Here is a 20,877-nt window from a genome sequence, read left to right on the forward strand (position 1 = left end):
ATAAAAATTGTATTTATAATAATCTTAATATATATTCTCAAAACTCATGTTAGTTAAATCTTTATTTTTATATATATTACTAATTATATACAATACCGATCAATTACTAAAGTATATGGAGTTTTTATTTTACTTACCAATTGTAAATTGACAAAAAAGATAATTATTAGAAATAAGAATTTAATATATTTAAAACTGGATAACATATTATACATAAATGATTGTTTGGTTTCTTCCAAATTAAAGTCTTTATTGAAAGATCCTCTCTAGAATATGCAAACGACATATCCTATAGGGAGGAAGATAAGCCAAAGGAGGCATTAAATACAAGGCACATGGTGTGTTATGAGTATGACAATGGAGTTTGTTGGTTTTGGAACCCACAACCACAAAGACAGGCTATAGTCATCACCATGAACAAGTTATTATGGAAGACTAGATTAGAGTTTAGACTATTCCAAAGTTTCCAATTATTGATAAAGAAAGTGACACCAAAAAATTAAGGTTTAGTTGATTGTTTGATACAAAATAATGTTGTTCCTCATCCGTGCACCTGCCATCCAATGCTAGTAAATGTAAGGGAACCACTCTTTTTTTTTTTGGTAATTGTAAGCGAACCACTCTGCCAAACAAACTTAGCTACAAAATCTTGGGCCTTGTTAGCCCAAATTATTAGGGCTATTAGGGCCCAATGTGGTTCTTTTGTTTGTTGTAATTATTTATCTATGAATGACCCAATTACATTAAACTAGTGGTCAATACAGACCATGTCCTTGACCGATAAAAGAGAGACCCAAATCTATGTGTGTTTGAACTTTTGTGAAGATCCAGACCAAAAAGAGTAAACTCAAGTACAAAAACAAAAAAAGATATTGGGTGATAATTGGCCAAAAAGAAAATAGTTACTTCATATATATTATCATTATATATAAGAACAATCATATTAGTTATACACAAAAAATCAATTACAAAATTAGTTACTAATATAAAATATATATTAAAATATAAAATATGATTAAAAATAAACTAAACAAAAACATATATTTATACACATACATAATGACTGATTTTTGGTGTATACATGGTATTTTTGAATTTAAAAAGTATTATAGTTAGTTGGAATTATTGTTAATTGTGTAACCAACAATAAGAGTTTTGTTTTATTGTGTTTAACTTCAAAATTTTAAGCAATTAGAGATGTGTTTATTTTTGTACCTTTTCTTATTAGAATATTTATACAATTATACGAATAGAACAATAGATGTTAATAATGAAATCTTTTAAAAATGAATAGCAATAGAAAAGTTCAATCTCTTACTATTATTTACTCTTAAACCACCTATTCAAATGTTCAATAGTTCAATGGTTTTATTTGAATCAAAACCATGTTATTTGGCCTCTGCATTGTTATTTGCATTATATTATTCTCCCTAGTGCAACAACTCAAATAAAAGGAGAAAAAATGCTAGAGTAGAGACAGATGAACACACAAAGTCTCATGTTGGACCACCGCCACAATTTTCAGATTAAAACATTGCTTTTGAACATGGTTCTGTCGTGGGGTAGGTTAAAAAATTTGGATATGGAAGTAGGATGAGTGTTATGCTTTAGCGTGGTAATTTTTGGTGTTTTTTAAAACTATGGGAGGTACACAAATCGAATGGTCCGAGTACAAAAATCGAACGGTCTGATTTGTGTACTCCAATTTTTTTTATTTTTTAAATACAAATCGGACGGTCTGAGTACGAAAATCGGACGGTCCGATTTTTGTACCTCTTAAAAATCGGACGGTACGATTTCTACTCCGTAAATTAAATCATTTCACATTTTGGAAAAATACTACCGTAGATCACAATTTAAAAAAATACCATTGTTAATCTAGTATTAAAAATAAAAATGTGTGTGTGGGGTAAGCCCTCAGTTTCAAAAGATCAACTATCGAAGACAGTGCAGAAACTCAACTTGTACAAATGTAAAATGCAGTTCTAGGAATACCAAGATATTGATCTCATCAATAACTCCATATTTGGGGCAAAATCGGGCAAGAACGCAACATGCAAATCGACTGGTTCTTCAATTAAGACTGGTAAATCACAGTACCATCTTCTGTACATTGTTTTATGGGCTCAGATTACACTTTGAAAGGTTATACAACTTTCATCTTCTGTAGCAGTTCATTTTCGACAACATCATTTCGTGTTCTAAACAAAAAATTGAAAACCTATTTCCCTAATAACCAGAAAATTTTACAGCAAGTTGCAATCTGTCCACCCAAAAAAGTAGCGAAAAAAGGAGGCTATCATCCATCTAAACAATACGCAGAGATTTCGATCAGCAGCCTTTAGTTTCCACCATTAACTTCTGAGTTGAAAATCTTCATTAGCGTCAGGCACATCCTTTTGGAGTGAACTCTCAGTCGCTCGCTTCTTTGTTGGTGGATTGAGAGGGTAATCATCATCCAGTACAGCAGCAAAAGGGACAGGTTTTTCTTCATGCAACTTTGCAGTGTCTTCTGGTGCGGCCCATGCTAGTGGACTCACTGCAAAATATCAGCATCAGCATAACAATAGCTGTAAGCATGTAACAACAACCAAGTCTCATCCATTTGAGTAACGTAAGTTAGGATACACGAAGCAAATGACACCGGTGTTCTAACGTAAACAATCTCTGTTGTTAGTAAATCGTTAAAATCTAGATGCTTTTGCTGCAAGGATTCTAAACAAATACTTGGTGTGTTTGTCTGTCTGATTCAAATAGGTTGCTATATTGACAGATACTTGCATAATTGCATTGCTGCATTCCAAACTAAAGACGACAAGTTAATGTATTTCAAATCAGATGTCAAGCTTTATGATCATGGAAAGATATGGCAAAAATCACAAAATAGAATAATTCCTAGCAGCAGGGTTTAAGGACTGATTGTAAAACAATATAAAAATAAGAGAATCTAAACCAAAAGATATGACATAGTTAATCAATAATGCACCAATCTCTACAAGAACATACTGAAAATAAGATTATAGTTCAGAATTGTACAATTTTTATTGAAATCAACTTTGGTGCATCAAGTGTTAAATGGCATATATCATTCGATCATATATACACTATCTTTCACTAATAAAATATACCTTGTTCAGGTTCAACCGGTCTGCCGTCTTCATATGAAGATTTAAGTTTCAGGGAGCGCTTCCTCACATAGTTTTCTTGCAATGGCTTTGGTATTTGAAATGAGAACTGAGAAAGAGTTACCCCATCTCTTATATATTCCGGGTGCTCCAACAAGAACCTAAGAGCACAGATTCACATATAAGAGTTTTACAAGAAACATCAAAGCAAATGTTTACATAAAATTATGAAAATAGTAACAAAACTCAAAAGGGATGGTAAGTATCAAGGTCATTCTGGTAAAATAGTAAAACAGAAGTAGCAAGAACATACTTTTGGACCTCTACCATTGAGCGGAGTCTCTTGCCATTTGGTGCTACATAGTATCTGAAATAATTAAAAAACAGATTGATGGTTGAAAAGTGAGAATCCCAGAACAGTAGCATGTATCTACACCTAACATTTGGGAAAAGAAAATGACAAATAACAGGTGCATACACATCTGCAAATTTGGTGCTTCCTTCGGCTCTTATCCGTAGTAGTCGCTCCCAACCAGCTGGAGGCTGTGCAATGTTTGGCTTATCAATAGCCCAAACCCGGCTCCCATCCTGAGAAATATCCTCCGGATCATCGCAAGATACATCGGGCCGCCACTCACGAGCTTTTTGACAAATGAATGGCTGCTCAAGTAGATGCTCCCGTATTTCTTCATATTTTTCTTTTGTGGGAATCAGCCTCCATTTAAAGCAGGATGCACATTGAACAGTGAACGCACCAACTGATGGCAAGATTCTGGGAGTTGTACTTGGAGGTTTGCTTCTTGGAGGCAACGGAGGTGTACACTGAATAGCACCAGGAAACAGATCAAGTGTGTTGCGACCACTTGCCGTGGGATCATAAAGGACTAATTGTTTAGATATGTCATTATTAGAGGTGTCATTTTCATCATCTGAAGAGGAAAGATCTATGGGATCTGAAGGGCTGCTATGCTTGTAACTGGTTAAATTTGGACCCGATAAGCCTTTGACTTCATTCCTAGGTGTTAGGGAAAATTTACCACGATGCATCTGATTTCTCCCAGAAGTCTAGTGCCTGCAATATTCAAAAAACAAATCAACAAAATACTGAAGAACAAAACCTTGATATTTTCACAGAACAAGCCTAATGATTTTCTAATTTGTCATGTTTCATGTAATTCTACTAATCCTCTAACTGCCACACATTTTGTATTTGGATGTTCAGGCTTAACCACTGACATGTCTTGCCCTACTATAAAATAAGGCTAAATAGTCTAAGAAATAGATTAGGAAACAAATTTAAAACATAGCAAACTGGATTCATGTAACAATGCAAAAACTTGTAAAACCCGTAAGTCGTTTTGACATGCCAACTTCAGTCGTTTGCCAACAAGCTAGCTAAGAATCACGATACATCCTCCTAACCACATTCTTAAAAATCCTCCTAATTACTTAAAGAAAGTATTATAAAACAATCTTCCCAAGGCTATAGCCGATTGCTAGCATAACAAAGTAGCCAGCATCTGGTTTGAATAAAGTTTACCCCAAAATTCCAACAGGTTAACCCATTTCTTTCAAGACTAGTTATCTTGGACATACCTAAAGGCATTTCCACATTCCCTCTAACAATAGCACATCCAACCACAAGAGAAAACAACCAGATTTTTTTTTATTTAAAAAAAAACGAAAACAAAGGTAAACACGACATTTATCTAAGCTACATCCCCAACACAGAAAGCTAGCAGGGTATACCAAAGGATCCAGAAACAGCAGCTATCAGCTGATTAGGCCATAATTCTCAAGTTTTAAGACCCTTCCATAGAAATGGATCTCAAGCATTTTTAGACAGTTGACACAAACTTAGTATTGCAAGTATAAGTATTCTTGTTCAACAACAACAACAACTCTTTTCTTGTTATATATAACAGAAAACACTTTCTGCAATAGCTTTTCTCTTTATCATGGGGATTATACCAGATAAGCATCAAATCATGCCATTCAAAACCTCAAAGAGCATAGATCATCATCAAAAGAGGGGAACAATAATACAAAAGGGGGAGATTCTACTTAAAAGTAAATAGCAAATAGGAATTATATTATAACGTTGCAAACATGTAACGTTCTTTTCTGTTGAAAACAGAAGGGGAAAAAAACACAAACACACACAAATTTCTGAGGAACAAAAATGGATGCATGTTATGCAGAAAAATCAAATAGCTGAGCTACCTAGCTAGCTTCTAAGACAATCAAACAACATTTTATTTTCTTTTTTTTTTTGGGAAAAAGGAAGAATCTGAGATTGGAACGACGAAAATTTGGTTACGAACAACGTGTTGTGGTTTTCATTCACTCTTTTTCTACGAAGTATTTCTGTTCTATGCATTAAATCTATGATCCGAAGAGCGAAAATTAAAAATATATATATACTAAAAATTGGAAATGGAGAATAACGGAAGAAGAAACGTACAAGTGGATGTGAAGGAAGGATCGTTGGCCGAAGAGAACAAAACCGTGCGATGCAGAGAGAGAGAGAGAGAGAGAGAGAGAGAGAGATTTGTTTTGTTGTGTTCTGAAGAAACAAAGGAGAAGGAAGATGAAGGAGCTCAATCTCAGAATGAACAAATATTTATTATTTGTCGAAAAATCATAAATTCGTAATAAATAAATTAAAGTAAACTCTCACTTCCAAAACATTTAAATTTTACCAAAATTGCTTGTAACAAGATGTTTGGTTTTTCGTAGTTTTAATTAAATTTTTTATTATTCGCTTACAAGGCTCTAAAAATATTTAGCTTAAAATTATTAAAATTTAAAATTAAAAGTTTTTTTAAGTAAATTTTAGAAAACTTTACGTCGAAGTTTGATTTATAAATTAATTAAGACGTTCACAAACCATGCAATGTAATATAATTTATTCAATAAATTGAAATTGTATCCCCCAAATTTGGAATTAGCTAACATAATCAACTTATCTTGTGATAGATTTAATTTCATACACCATAGTATTTTTGAAAAAATTATGCAAAATGTTTCACTGTTAAAATTATAAAAACCATTTTCTCTTTGACCTTTCGTACACTATTAATTTGAATCTTTTTTTTAAATAAATAAATTAAATTTCATATTTACTTATATATATTTTTAAAATTATTTATATTCTTGTACTATAGTTCTTATTTCTGCATATGAGATAAGCATTAAAAAAACAGATATACGAAGAAATCATATTTATACATATTTTATTTACTAGGTATACCATAAAGATGTTTGCACAAAAAAAAATTTGAAAAAAAAAAGTGTTTGTAATACTCTTTATACTAATTTATAAGATAAAATACTGTAATTTATTACGATTTTAATTATATTAGTTTGATTTAAGAAGTATTTGCAGTACTCTTTATACTAATTTAAAAGTAAAATACTATAATTTATTACAATTTTAATTATATTAGCTTGATTTTTATTTTTTTAATGTAATTTAATTTCATTCGAAATATTAAATTAAATTATCGTCATTTACATTAGATTGGTTTATTTCGTTTTGAAAGAATAACTAACTGTCTAAAGAAGGAAAGTAGTTAAAAGTGGTGACAGTTTTTAATTTCTTCATTAGGATGTTATCGTTGTTGCAGTGGCTTCAACGAGAAAAAAAAGATGATGCCCTCGTAGGAATTCAGGTATAGTCGACTTTATGTGAAATTATATATGAAATTGATAGTTGATAGTTGAGAACTATTAAAAAAAAATTTAGTCAAATCATTTGTTATCAACTTTACATGAAATCGACTACACTTGAGTATCTTAAATTTTTGTTGTTCTTGCGGGGTGAGGTTTGGGAGAGGTAGGAAGTGACCCTGATTTTTATTATTGTTGCGGTTGTTTTGAAAAATGAGGGAGGACGAAAGAGAAAGAAAGAGAAAGAGGAAGAGAAGGGAATAACAGAATTCATTCGATTTTTCGCCCAATTTTAATAACAAAAATTTTTACACAGTTAAGTATTTTTTATAGCGTTTTTTAATATTTAAGGAGTATTTTTGTCGCTAACAAAAGTATAGATTTTTTTTTGAATATTCTAATAAAATTCTGTTTAAATTTGCAGAATTAAGTGATAAAACAGTAGAGTAAGTACCGTAAAGAGGAAGGCTCTAAAAAGAGAGAAAAAATAGTTGAAAAATAAAAAATTTTATTACTTTTATTATTACTATTATTCATGTACATATACAAGAACATTAGACATCTTAACCCAATAAATATATTCTATTTAATAATTTATATACATTGGAGTACTTTTAGAGTATCTAAAAAGTATTTAATTAATAATATAAAATACTATTTAATGTATTCTTAAAATTTAGAGACAGAATTAATAATTTGTTCTACTTATTTTAAATTTAAAATTTAAACGGAATATAATTTGTTTTGAAAAAAATAATAATTAAAAAATTTAAATTATAAAATTTGAAATTTAGATATAATATAAACGGATCTAATCTAAATTATAGTAGCTTGAATCAAATAGTACTCAAAATTAATTTTAAATTAATATAAATGACAAACAATCTCTTTAATAAAATTATATTAGATTGAAAAATAAAAATTAAATTAAAACAATACAAATTATAATAAATTATATCAATTCAAATTGTAATATAAAATAATATATATATATATATATATATATATATATCATTTGTAACCACAACGAATAAGTAATAGAATAAAATCATAAATAATTTAAAATATACATTAAGTATAAATATAAAAATTTAATTTTCTTATTTAAGAAAAACATCAATTTGGCCATGACATTGTCAAATATCAAATTAAGTTCGTAAAATGAAAAAAAATTCCTAAAGATGAGATTTTTATTAATTAGTAATTACTGTACAAACTTAAGTATTGCACTAAATCCATGGCAACAACTAGTTGAATTAGTTGGTATTTATTGATTTTTATTTAATTTATTTTTATGAATTAATTTTAAATATTATATTGACATCAGTTAATAAGTATTTACATTAAGTAATGGTTATTTATTAAGCACATTTAATTATTTACATCAATATTTTACTAATAGATATAAGAAAGAAGTTTGATACTAACTAAAAAAAGCTATGTTTTAAATAGGGGCGTACATAATTCGATTTCATTGAAGATTCCGTTCGAATTTAAATATTTTAAGAATTAATTTAGTATAATTTTATCGGATTTGTTTATAAATTGTATAAAGATTTTGTTTCAAGTTACCTGAAACAGTGATTTGAGTCTGCTGAACATCCAAATTCTTTTTAGAGGTGTCGCCGTTCTAGTTCTTCGCGAAGAAGTGGAAATCGTACCTGAAAAAAAAACTCCAATACTTAAAGTTAAGTAAGGACTTTAAACAGGTTTTAGTATACTGAGATTTGTATATACATGAGAGTACCCGTGTATTTATAATAAAATAGATAATTATTTTTTTGAAATAGTTCTAACTTTGTTCGTTGGTGGATAACCGTTGGAGTTTATTATCTTGTAGACGAGATAAACATAATAGGAGAAATTTACGGAGGTACTTATTTGGATAAGTAGGGCTTGACCTTCCTTATAGTCTTAATAGGTCGGGCAAGTAGGAGTGGCCACTCTTTTCTCATTGGGCCTGGTTTTATGTTTTCGGAACAGGGTATGAATAGGTCTCAAAAATAGACCAATTATTACTTAGGCCAGATCTGGATCTAGGCAAATTCGGTTTTACTCGATCCCATGTACACCCTAAGTGAGATTTGGATCATCTAAAGTTTGAATTTCACTTTAGAAAGTAAATGTGATCTTCTACTCTTGAATAGTTTCTCTTTCATATTTATTCTTGGTCCCAACTATGAAATAAATGATGAGAGATCACACTTTACTCTCTAAATATGTTTTAGGTAAAGTACTAAATTGGTCCCTACGTTTAGACGTAATCCTATTTTGGTTTTTAAAGTTTAAAGTGTCCTATTTGAATCAAAAAAAGTTTTATTTAACTTTAATATAGTCCCATCGTAAGGTCAAAATTAAATAATTAACAAATGTCCTCGAAAATCTGAAGTACAAGTTCTAGAGGTACAAAATTAATCATGGATGCATCAATACATTTATTTATCATTTTTTTTACAATTTAAATGAAATATTTTCTATAGAACTAAAGAGAATGATAAATAAATGTATTGATGGATCTACGGTTGATTTTGTGTCTTTGAAACTTGTACTTGTTCTCCAGATGACCTTGTCTTTATACTGGTGTTATACATTCCATTAATTATTTAACTTTGATCTCACATAGGACTATATTGAAACTAAATTAAACTTTTTTGGATTCAAATAGGACACTTTAAACCTTAAGAATCAGTACAAAATTACGGCTAAATTTAGAGGACCAATTTAGTACTTTACCCTATGTTTTAAATTAATTCTAATATTATGTTATATTAATTATAAGCTTATTTGTTTTATTTTTAATCATACTTGTTGAATTAAAAAATAGACTAAAAGAAGTATAAAAGTAAAATTTATAGACAAATTCAAGTTCATAAATATTAAGTACTAAACTTCAAATCCTAATAATATAAAGCATTTATTTATGGATAAAACACATTTTAAACCAAAAGAAACCTAATATTACATGAATCGCCTAAAATAAAAACGTTACTTGAATGTCTTTATGCATATATCTATGTAAATCGAATTAATGTGGATCGCATTCCATGGAGCACTATATTTAAACATAAATCAAATTCGTATAATTCGAATTAGCTATTGTAACACTAAATCGAATCTAGTTGATTCGATTTACTTTGCACATATACAGTAAATTGAATTAACTTGATTCGATTTACTATCTGTACAGATTATTGACATTTATTATTTTTAAGTTAATTATTTATTTATTCTATATTAACTTTAAAACATAAATGTTAATAAAAAATATTCCATTTGAATTCAAATAAAATATAAAATAAAATCAAAAAAATAAAAATAAAAATTTAGCTTCTTTGTTTTATTTCAAATCCAGAAGAATCTATATCTTTATAAACTTATAAATTTAAAACGAAATTATAAACTATTTCTAAAAATTTAAAAATTGGATTTTTCTTTTACAGATAGTTATACATTATAAAGTGACCAACTATATTTATACAATATGTAAATTAAAAAATAATTAAAATGACCAACTATAATAAAATGACCAACTATATTTACATATTGATATATCAATATGTAAATTGATATAATATTTTAATCATTATAATATAGTTGGTCATTTTAATTTGTATAACTATCCGTCTGATTTTAAAAAAATTCAACTTTTAACTCTTATGCCACCTTAGAGGGTTATACTTTATATTAACTTTTTCAACATCAAAAGATTCGATAATGATTCTTTAGATACTAATGAGTCAAACGATAATTTTTAATAAATTTTTAGAAATCGTTTATTGTTCCATTTTAAATTTATAAGCTTATAAAAATATAATTTTTTTGGAATTTAAACAAAAACACAAAAGTTGAATTTTTATTCTTATTCGTTTTGATTTTTTTTATATTTTACTTGGATTCAAATGGAGGGTATTTTCTTATTGATATTTATGTTTTATAGTTAATATAGAATAAATAAATAATTAAATTTATTCGATTTACTATATATGTACTGTGCAGTAGTAAATTGAATCAACTAGATTCGATTTAGTATCACAATAGCTAATTTGAATTATATAAATTCGATTTATATTTAAATGTAGTACTCCATGTAACTTGATACACGTTAATTTGATTTACTACTAAAATGTGTAAATCAAATTCAGTAAATTCAATTTAGGGCAATTTACCATATTAAATAAACAAGCATCCAAATTTACCACAATACACATTTTGCAAAATGGATGCCGAAATGCATTTTTTCCATAAACTATGTAAACCGCGACAGGGATCCCGCGATTTACGAATGCATGTAATCCGCTACAGGGGTATCGCGGTTTACGCTCGAAGCAACGCATCACATAATCCGCGGTAGGGGTGTCGCGGTTTATGCTTTGTCAAATTCGCCTATATATACCACTCAAGATAGAGAGTGTGACATTTGAGGTGAGTCATTTTCACACTTTCACAAATGGATAGTGAGGAGAGCTTGTTGCTTCTAGTCTACTGCTCTGGTAAAATAAAAAAAGTAATAGGTATGGTGTGAAGTTCACTGATAAAGAACTGCTGAGCGTGTTTATCCGTTCGACAGATACTTTATCGGATCTAAAGTGGAACATATTGCAGATGGCAGGGTTGTGTAGGGTTAAGTTGGTGAAGAAGGTGTTCTACAAGATTCTGATGGCGGTCGTGTCAAGTGGTGTGCAGTATGAAACATTTGTGATAAGGTCGGATGAAGACATGGAGATCTTGTTTCATTGTCGGCGGAGTTTTTTGGAGGTGAGAATGCACGAGTTGTTTGCCAAGTTGGAAGACCGTATTGACAGTTCAGGGGCTTCAACGCCAAATCCACAGTCGACGACGGTGGGGGTACTTCTACTTTGATGCCTGTTGTTGTAGCCAGTTGTCTCTTAGCTGCACCTTCACTTGTTCTAGCACCGGCAGCTAGAACACCTGGTTTGATTACTGGTCTTGTTGGTAGTGGTGAGCAGGTTCACGTTGAGAACGCGATGTGGAAAGATGATTCGGACGATGAGCCCGATCACATATCGGGGGATAGTGAGGATGAGACTCCGAGGGCAGACAGTAGAGGCGCAGTTGGGATCAGGCCAACAGTTTTGCCAGGCGTTGGTCAAGGCAATAGAGCGCAACTTGAAAGATTCGAGGTGCTTTATGGTTACTCTGTTTGAGCGACATCAGTCTGAGTATACCGTGGCTGAGACGACTCCTACCGGTAACTTTTTGCTTGGGACATATTGGGTTTCCCTCAGAGATCGCACTTGTGACTGCGGGTACATTCAAGCTCTCAATTACCCATGCTGCCATGCGATTGCATGCTGTGCTCAGTCCAGGTTAGACTGGGCTATGTATGTCCATGAGGTTTACACCATGAGTAAGGTGTTCAACGTATATCGGATGGGGTTTTTGCCCCCTGTTCCAGAGGGGTTTGTGGCCACCGTACGCTGGTCCTACTATCGTTCCTGATCCTAACATGAGAGGTGCCAGAGAAGGGCGACCCAGGTCAACAAGAATCCGTAACACCATGGATGAGGCCGATACTAGTCGGCCGAAGCGATATGGGCTACGTAGACAAACAGGACACACTCGCAGGACTTGCCCTCAGCGAGGATCCCCCCAGTGCCGAGGCATAGGTTTCATTAGGTCGTCATGATTAGCTTTTATTTTTCTTTTCTTATTTATGTTCTTGTCCTGTTTTGGTTGTACTTACTGTTAAGTAAAATTGTACTTCCTGTTTTAATTGTACTTACTGTTCCTATTTCTAATTTTGTTAGTAATTCTATGAGTTCAAAAGACTAATTTCAACTAAATCAAATCACCAACCTATTTTGTGCCATACATAAAAAATGCAAACCAAAGTTTTTTCCAAAAACTCATCCTCCATGTAAAATGAACTAAGTCCACATTAAAGCATAAACCGCTAGATCCCTGTAGCGGTTTATGCACGTTTGCAAAACTCACATAAACTACGATACCCCTACCGCGGATTATGTGAAGTGTTGCTTCAAGCGTAAACCGCGACACCCCTATAGTAAATTACGTGCATTTGTAAACCGCAGGACCCCTGTCGCGGTTTACATAGTTTATGAAAAAAATACATTTCGACATCTATTTTGCAAGATGTGTATTGTGATAAATTTGGATGCTTGTTTATTTAATATAGTAAATTGCTTTTCAATTTACATAAATATATGCACAAAGATATTTAAATATCATTTTTCGTTTTGGATGATTCATGTAATATTGGGTTGCTTTTGGTTTATATAAGTATTTTACCCTTTATTTATTATGTGTCTTAGGACACAAATTAAGTTTATAAAATTAAAAAAACTTTATTAAAAATATAAAATATTTAAAATTTTAATATGTTTATTTTGTATTTATTAAATAAAAATGTTTAAATTTTTTTTACTAATGATAAGTTTGTTTTGTATCTTAAGACACATAAATCATATATTAGCTAAGTCCTGATATAAAACGAAAATTTTGACTCAAAATATTAGTTAATAAAAATTATTAGTCTTTTAACATTTTTATGTCGTATTAAGGTGTTAAGCATCTCTAAATGATGCTGTTTTTTTCTCCTATAATGCTAAATTTTGTGTTAATTTTACAGTCAAACAATATTATTATTATTATTATTATTATTATTATTATTTAGTTAATATATGTTTTAAGAATATATGATAAATTTATTATTAATAAAAAATTTTAAATTTTTATTTAATGATTAAAAAATAAATATATTACAAATTTAATTTTTTTTATATTTTTAATAAAAAAATTTAATTTATAACATTAATATATGATCTTAAGACATAAAATAAATAAACTCATTATTATTATTATTATTATTATTATTATTATTATTATTATTATACCATGGCACATTAATTTTGTCACCCGGAGACCGAAGCAGTGGTACCAACAATACATTAATTTCTGATACACATGGCTCAATAAATTAAGACAGTGGTACCACCAAGGGCAAGTCCCAGTGTCAATTTGTAATGGTTGAGGGCTTCGAGGTCTACACACCAAAAGATAAAACTATTCCCTGTGCATTCCCGATCCTTTTCTATAGAATATTAGAATCCATTTTCTCTTCACTCTTCAGCTCTGCCTTTCATGTACTCTCCTTATAACCTATTTATGTTTTCTTTTAATTTTTATTTTTTAAAAAAACAGTTGCTAAAAAGCTATGACAAAAAAAAAAAAAAAACTAAAATCCTATAAAATAGACCATAAGTTTAATATTTTTTATCTAAATTTGCCTAGGTTATGTTTTTAATAAAAATGTTTTTTTTTTAGCAAAAAGAATAAAAAACTTAAAATAAATAAGCTAGTCTATTTACCCCAATAAACTTTATTAACATAATCTAGACTTGTAAATAGGGGTGGCAAGCGGGAAAGTCCGACCCGCCCCGTTCCGTCAGAAGCCCGCCCCGCCTCGCCTAGTGAGGCGGTCATAGAATTCTAGCCCGCCCCGTCTAACAGCGGGAAAGCTCCTCATTTTTTTTTTTACTATTAACTACTAAGTAATATATATAACTTCACAACCATATTAATAAATTTATAATTTCTAATTGCATAAAAAATTATATTTTTTATTCACAAACATTAAAGTCTTTGTAATTATAAATATCTAATAAATATAATTATAAACCAAATTTTCATTCAAAATATAAGTATAAATATTCTCTCCAAAGCAAAATAAACATAATCCAAAACATAATTATAAATATTGTCTCCAAAATAACATAAACATAATTCAAAACACTCAATTTTTATCTTCATACTCTTGTAAGTTAGGTTGGAGGAAGTTAGGTTTTGGCAAAAAAATTACAAAAATACCCCCTCACTAAAAAAAACCTTAGCCCAGCGGGGAAGCCCGCCCCGCCCCGCCAAAGCCCGTGGTTTAAATGGTGCGGGTTAGGCGGACTTTTACTATTTGGCGGTCCCGATTTTTCAGCCCAGCCCGCCTTTTTTGGCAGGTTACGTGGGCCGGCCCGACGGGTTTAGGCTCGTTTGCCACCCCTACTTGTAAATATTTAAAATATAGTTAACAATTTATTTTATTCACAGACTTTTATATATAATATATATAGTATTTTTTAGTCGGATAAGACAAAAATTTATTACTAATTAATAAATTACTATATACATAAAGGAGGAGGGTTGTGTTACACTTGTGGTACATAGCCAGTCCCAAGCCCGGATAAAGGAGGAAGGTTGTGTTAGGTCTTCGACAACCAACATAAAAATATAGCCGAACCTACATGACATGAATCAAAGACATTATTGCGCTAAAGCTAGGTCGTTGTCCGGAAGCAACGCGCCGTATGGCTCGAGTACGGTGTCAAAGCAAGAGCCGTTGCATCGGTGCCCGGATGTAGTGTTAAATGAGCAAGGGTTCTTGCGTTTTCGTGAACAGACGAGGGTAAATAAGCTAGTTCACAAAGTAAAAGGTAAAGGTCGAAGCGACAGAATGTTGAGATTTGGGACATGAAATATAGGCACTCTAACAGGAAAGTCCATGGAGGTGGTGGACACCATGACAAGGAGGAAGATTAACATTATGTGCCTACAAGAAACGAAATGGGTTGGTGCAAAGGCTAGGGAGTTGGATACTTCTGGTTTCAAATTTTGGTATACAGGAAAGGTGAAGAATAGGAATGTGGTTGGAATAATTGTGGATAAGCAGTGGAAGAAGGACGTAATGGATGTCAAGAGGGTGGGAGATCGGATCATCTATATCAAACTTGTGGTGGAGGGAGGTGCTTTCCATGTGATTAGCGCCTATGCACCGCAAGTGGGTTCGGACGAACAACACAAGATAAGGTTTTGGGAGGATCTAGAGAGTTTGGTTCAAGGCATACCTTTGGGAGATAAGATTTTCTTAGGAGGAGATTTAAATGGCCATGTTGGGAGAGAAGTGACTGGATATGGGAGTATTCACGGAGGCCATGGTTTCGGGGTGATCAATGCCGAGGGTAAAACTATTTTGGACTTTTCCTCAACCTTTGATCTTCTCATCGCAAATACATGTTTTAAAAAGAGAGACGAACATCTTATAACCTATAAAAGTGGCATGACAAGCTCTCAAATCGACTTCTTCTTGCTGAGGAGAGTCGACCGGAAATTTTGCATTAACTGTAAAATTATCCCAGGAGAGAGTTTGACAACACAACATAGGGTGCTCGTCATGGATTTTCGCGTTGAGCAAAAGTTGATGAAAATACATCATACGAAGAACCCAATGACGAGGTGGTGGCGGATGAAAGGTGAGGAACAAAGAAACTTCCTAAGACGGGTAGGAGAAGAGGCAAAGTGGGATGGGAATGGAAGCGCGGAAGAGATGTGGAGGGAGATGGCAGAAGTTATTAGAAGAACAACAAAAGAAAGTTTTGGTGAATCTAAAGGAATAGAACCAAGAGACAAGGAGTCCTAGTGGTGGAATGCGAGTATACAAGAAAAGATAAAGATAAAAAGGGAATGCTTTAAAGAGTGGTCTTTATGCCGCAATGCAGATAACTGGGAAAAATATAAGGCGGCTAAGAAAGAGACAAAAGTGGCTGTAAGTGAAGCAAAAACAAGAGCATATGAGGGTCTCTACCAGTCTTTGGGCACGAAAGAAGGAGAAAAAGGTATATATAGAATCGCAAAGAGTCGGGAAAGAAGAACGAGAGATTTGGATCAGGTTAAGTGCATAAAGGATAAGGATGGAAAGGTGTTGGCTTAAGAAGAGAAGATTAATGAAAGGTGGAAGAGCTACTTCTACGAGTTATTTAATGAGGGACAGAAGACTCTTCCGAGCCTGGGTCGATTATGCACAAGGGAAGAAGATCAAAACTTTGACTACTATCGAAGGATTCGAGACTTCGAGGTAAAAGAGGCTCTAAAGCAGATGAAAAATAGCAGGGCAGTAGGACCTGATAATATCCCGATTGAGGTTTGGAAGGGTCTTGGAGAAAAAGGCATCAACTGGTTAACCAAGCTTTTTAATGAGATTTTAAGGTTAAAGAAGATGCCTGATGAGTGGAGAAAAAGCACCTTGGTACCTATCTACAAGAATACGGGGGATATACAAAGTTGCGAAAACTATAGAGGGATTAAGCTTATGAGTCATACTATGAAGTTATGGGAAAGGGTGATAGAACGGAGGTTGAGAAAAGAGACACAAGTAACAGAGAACCAATTTAGATTTATGCCAGGAAGATCTACCACTGAAGCGATATACCTATTAAGAAGGATGATGGAGAGATATCGTAGTAATAAAAGGGATCTACATATGGTGTTTATTGATTTGGAAAAAGCGTATGATAGGGTACCAAGGGAGGTCTTATGGAAGGTTTTAGAAAAGAGGAGAGTAAGGATCGCATATATTCGGGCAATTAAAGACATGTATGATGGGGCCACAACTAGTGTGAAGACTCAAGGTGGTGTGACGGAGGAATTCCCTATTGGTATAGGATTACACCAGGGATCATCCATAAGTCCATACCTTTTCACATTAGTCTTGGAAGTACTCACAGAGCACATCCAAGAGCCTGTGCCATGGTGCATGCTTTTTGCCGATGATATCGTCCTTATGGGAGAGTCAAGGGAAGACCTAAATAAGAAGTTGGAGTTATGGAGAGAAGCTTTAGAAGTGTATGGTCTGCACATAAGCCGTATCAAGACGGAATATATGGAATGTAAGTTCAGTCTGAGAAGGAAAAACCCCAATATAGAGGTGAAGATTGGAGAAAACATCCTAAGAAAAGTTAAAAGTTTTAAGTATCTTGAGTGCATCATACAAGATAATGGAGAGATTGAACATGATGTAAATCATAGGATTCAAGCAGGTTGGTCAAAATGGCGGAGTGCATCTGGTTTTATATGCGACAAAAAAGTGCCTTTAAAACTTAAAGGTAAATTTTATCGCACCGCTATAAGACCGGTTATGCTGTATGATACGGAGTGTTGGGCGACTAAAGGGGAGTACGAACATAAGGTGAGTGTGGCAGATATGAAGATGTTGAGATGGATGAGTGGTCATACGCGATTGGATAAAATAAGGAATGAAGATTTAAAGGAGAGAGTTGGAGTAGCACCCATTGTGGAAAAGATGGTTGAATCGCGTTTCAGGTGGTTTGGACATGTGAGAAGAAGACCGATAGAACATCCAGTCAGGAGGATAGATGAGATGGAAGATGGACAAAGGGCAAAAGGCAGAGGAAGACTTAAGAAGACCATCCATGAGGTGGTAAAACGAGATCTACATGTAAACGGTCTCTCTGTAGACATAATACATGAAAGAGCACAATGGCGTCGTTTGATTCATGTAGCCGACCCCACTTAGTGGGATAAGACTTTATTGTTGTTGTTGTACTATATACATAAAATAAAATTTAATTCTTTAACACTTATTTAAATAAAAGTAATTATTAGACGGACACCATTTTGGTTACGAACTTAAATAGTTACTTAGATCTTTTATTAAATGTTTTAAAATAATTGTTTTTTTTGTCAAGGACAAGGCCGGATTAAACCGACCCGACCTGGAAACAACCCAAACCCACGGTTCAAACAGTACCCCTTCTCTCTCGCTACGCTCCGAAGAACCAAAACAAGCTTAGAGACTCGCAACAATACCGATTGACACACTACTTCTACGATGAGGCTTCGTCAGTCGGGAGGAAGGAAGCTCCGCCGGTGATGCTGCAGAGAGGACGCTAACCACCCCGGGGACAAACTTCTCCGCCTTGCACGGAACGCACGGCTAAGATCTGGGATTTCGCGGATTCAAAGCCCACGAACAGCGACGGGTACCGCAGCGGAACTGGGATATTGCGGCGAGGCTGGGTTGCGGCGCTCCGGCAGCTACGCCGGCGAGAAGAAACTGCAAGCGTCGCTGCAGATTGGAGCTGCTACCTTCTCTGGGTTCCAAAGGCACAGAAGCCCAATTTTTCCTCCCGTAAAATTTTGCAATTTGAGGTGGCAATTGATGGGCAGTTGGGGCTAATTTGATCTTGCTTATTTTTGGTCATGATTTGATCTTGATTTTAAAATAGTTAGTTAATATTTTTTTTGGGTTATGGCCAGGGCAGTTACTTAATTATTTGGATGAAGGGTACATTTTGACCCATTCTGAGAAGTTGGGCTTGATGGGCCTTCATGTATTTACACAGGCCCATTTAGAGTGAAGTTACCTGGTAAGAGCGACAGTAACAATAAGGTGAGCGAGCAGACTGACGTGAGGAGAGAGAAGAGAAGAGAAGAGAAGAGAAGAGAGAGAAAGCCCGAAATCGAAGTGAAGCGAAAATGGCTGGAGGAATGGAAGCACACAAGAACAAGCACATAGAGGATTGGGGCGCCGCTAGGGAGAATCTCGAGTTCAATTTCCGCTGGACTCGCCGCAATTTCGCTCTCGTTGGAATCTTCGGCATCGCCATTCCCATCCTCGTCTACAAAGGCATCGTCCGTGAATTCGTAAGTTCCTTATTTTTTCGTCATTCAATCCAGTCGATTCTTCATCGTTTTGTTGATTTTCCTGATAGATCTCCCTAGAATCCCCTTCAAATTTTGCTCATTATTGTCTGTTAAGACGTTTTGATGACAGAAATGTTGAAGTGTGTTTTGTTAGGGTTCATGATCCCTGACTGACATTCAAGCATTTGGTCAAGAATCTTACACTATTTGTGATTGGATGATAGGGCAAAATATTTTATGCTTACTGCGTGTTGAAGTTATTATCGAGATAAGTTAATGCCTCCTTAGGATCTAACTTTGTGCTTAGAAGAATTATGGATGTGGTTTGTGTGGTTGCAGGGATGATTACTCTGTTATCGCAATGTGTGAACTTTAGTTGGTTAATTTGCAAGGTATTTGAGGAATTGGGGATTTTATTCTAGCTTTAGGTTTAGGAAGGGGTTAGATTGAGGAAACTTTACTTCATAAATGGCTTTGTACAACTGCATTTCGAGGATTTAGAATCTGACTAATGTGCAAGCGTTGCTTGGGATTGAGTGTTTTGGATGAGAATTGGCTTGAATTGGTTTCCTTACCCTTCTTTTGTTTTTATATTTTAGTGTGGGTGTAATGTCAGCAACTTAGCATAGCTGCGTAGGATTTTTATCATTATTGGATTTAGGGTGAATATGGGTGTTTGGGCAATACATAATACTTAATAGTGAGTAAATGAGTTTCAGCCTTGCTGAAGCGGATGGAAAATTGTGTATTAAGAATTTAAGATATGAAGTTTTGGTTTCACTGTATCTAAATTGTGATATTGAAGTTTGAGATGCAAATTTTGGTGCTTGGTAGTTGGTATCATAAAGCTAAACTGAAAAATAAAAAAGATAACCAAAAAAAAGGAGAAATGTTCTTAGCATTAGTCGTCATGGGTTTGACAGAACCAATTGATTTCTGTTATTGGATTCTTGTCCTTTGGCCTTAATGCTTGGTTTACGTGTTTGATTCTTCTGTTGTAAATTTGTAATGCATATTAATTTTAGGACATATACCGTGTGACTGGTAACTTTGTACATATCATGTACGATATCCGTTGCATTTAAGTGGATCAATTTTTCATGCTTACAGCATATGCAAGATGAAGATAACGGCAGACCGTACAGGAAGTTCATGTGAAAATGTGGACGATGCTTCGAAATAATTTGAGGGTTTTAAATGTTAGACCTTAATGAGGCTACAACATATGCTTTTTATATAACTCGTAAAGGGTTGTGGTAAATACTGTAGACCTATCAAACTATTTTATGTTTGGCTGTTTTAATTGAGATTCGTGTTACGTTGTTAACTTGTTAATGTGGTTGAAAATCAATAAAATCTATTTTCTACGAAGGGCTTTGTACCATATTTGTTGTAGGTCAAATGCGATGATATTGGACTAAAAAGTTTAGATCATTGTTTGGATATTCAGTTACGGATGAGTCTTGATTCTTGTAGGACGTTTTTCATTGCTTGGAAAAGGGCATAGTTGTTGGCCTGTTCATAATTTTGGCTATGAAAAGTAATAGTTTTTGCTTCATTCTTATGTTGCCAAACCCCAAATACTAATGTAATAAGCAGGAGGATCGGAATC

General features: G+C 33.3%; 2 protein-coding genes across 2 annotated transcripts; one reads left to right on the plus strand and one right to left on the minus strand.

Moving 5' to 3' along the window:
- Positions 1-2,006: 2,006 nt before the first annotated feature.
- Positions 2,007-5,737, minus strand: LOC130979245 (methyl-CpG-binding domain-containing protein 2). Its single transcript, XM_057902632.1, has 5 exons — positions 5,590-5,737; positions 3,604-4,197; positions 3,439-3,492; positions 3,129-3,286; positions 2,007-2,539 (listed from the first exon to the last, which is right to left on the minus strand). Exons 2-5 carry the CDS (start codon positions 4,170-4,172, stop codon positions 2,355-2,357), a joined length of 966 nt encoding a protein of 321 aa, XP_057758615.1. The 5' UTR covers positions 4,173-4,197; positions 5,590-5,737; the 3' UTR covers positions 2,007-2,354.
- Positions 5,738-19,005: 13,268 nt separating this feature from the next.
- Positions 19,006-20,636, plus strand: LOC130979458 (uncharacterized). The gene is made up of 2 exons (XM_057902904.1): positions 19,006-19,265; positions 20,376-20,636. The coding sequence occupies exons 1-2, from the start codon at positions 19,098-19,100 to the stop codon at positions 20,421-20,423; spliced, it is 216 nt and encodes a 71-aa protein (XP_057758887.1). The 5' UTR covers positions 19,006-19,097; the 3' UTR covers positions 20,424-20,636.
- The last annotated feature ends 241 nt before the right edge of the window (positions 20,637-20,877 follow it).

This window comes from Arachis stenosperma, chromosome 5 (assembly GCF_014773155.1).
Source record: "Arachis stenosperma cultivar V10309 chromosome 5, arast.V10309.gnm1.PFL2, whole genome shotgun sequence".
NCBI classification, from domain to species: Eukaryota; Viridiplantae; Streptophyta; class Magnoliopsida; order Fabales; family Fabaceae; genus Arachis; species Arachis stenosperma.

What these genes read in the sequence shown, in the direction of transcription:
- LOC130979245 (XM_057902632.1), bottom strand. Translation starts at nt 4,172, where the DNA reads ATGCATCGTGGTAAATTTTCCCTAACACCTAGGAATGAAGTCAAAGGC. An exon ending in AGCACCAAATTTGCAGATGT is followed by an intron (nt 3,493 to 3,603) that starts GTATGCACCTGT and finishes TAATTATTTCAG; the next exon opens with ATACTATGTAGCACCAAATG. An exon ending in ACCGGTTGAACCTGAACAAG is followed by an intron (nt 2,540 to 3,128) that starts GTATATTTTATT and finishes GATATTTTGCAG; the next exon opens with TGAGTCCACTAGCATGGGCC.
- LOC130979458 (XM_057902904.1), top strand. Translation starts at nt 19,098, where the DNA reads ATGGCTGGAGGAATGGAAGCACACAAGAACAAGCACATAGAGGATTGG. An exon ending in AAGGCATCGTCCGTGAATTC is followed by an intron (nt 19,266 to 20,375) that starts GTAAGTTCCTTA and finishes TCATGCTTACAG; the next exon opens with CATATGCAAGATGAAGATAA.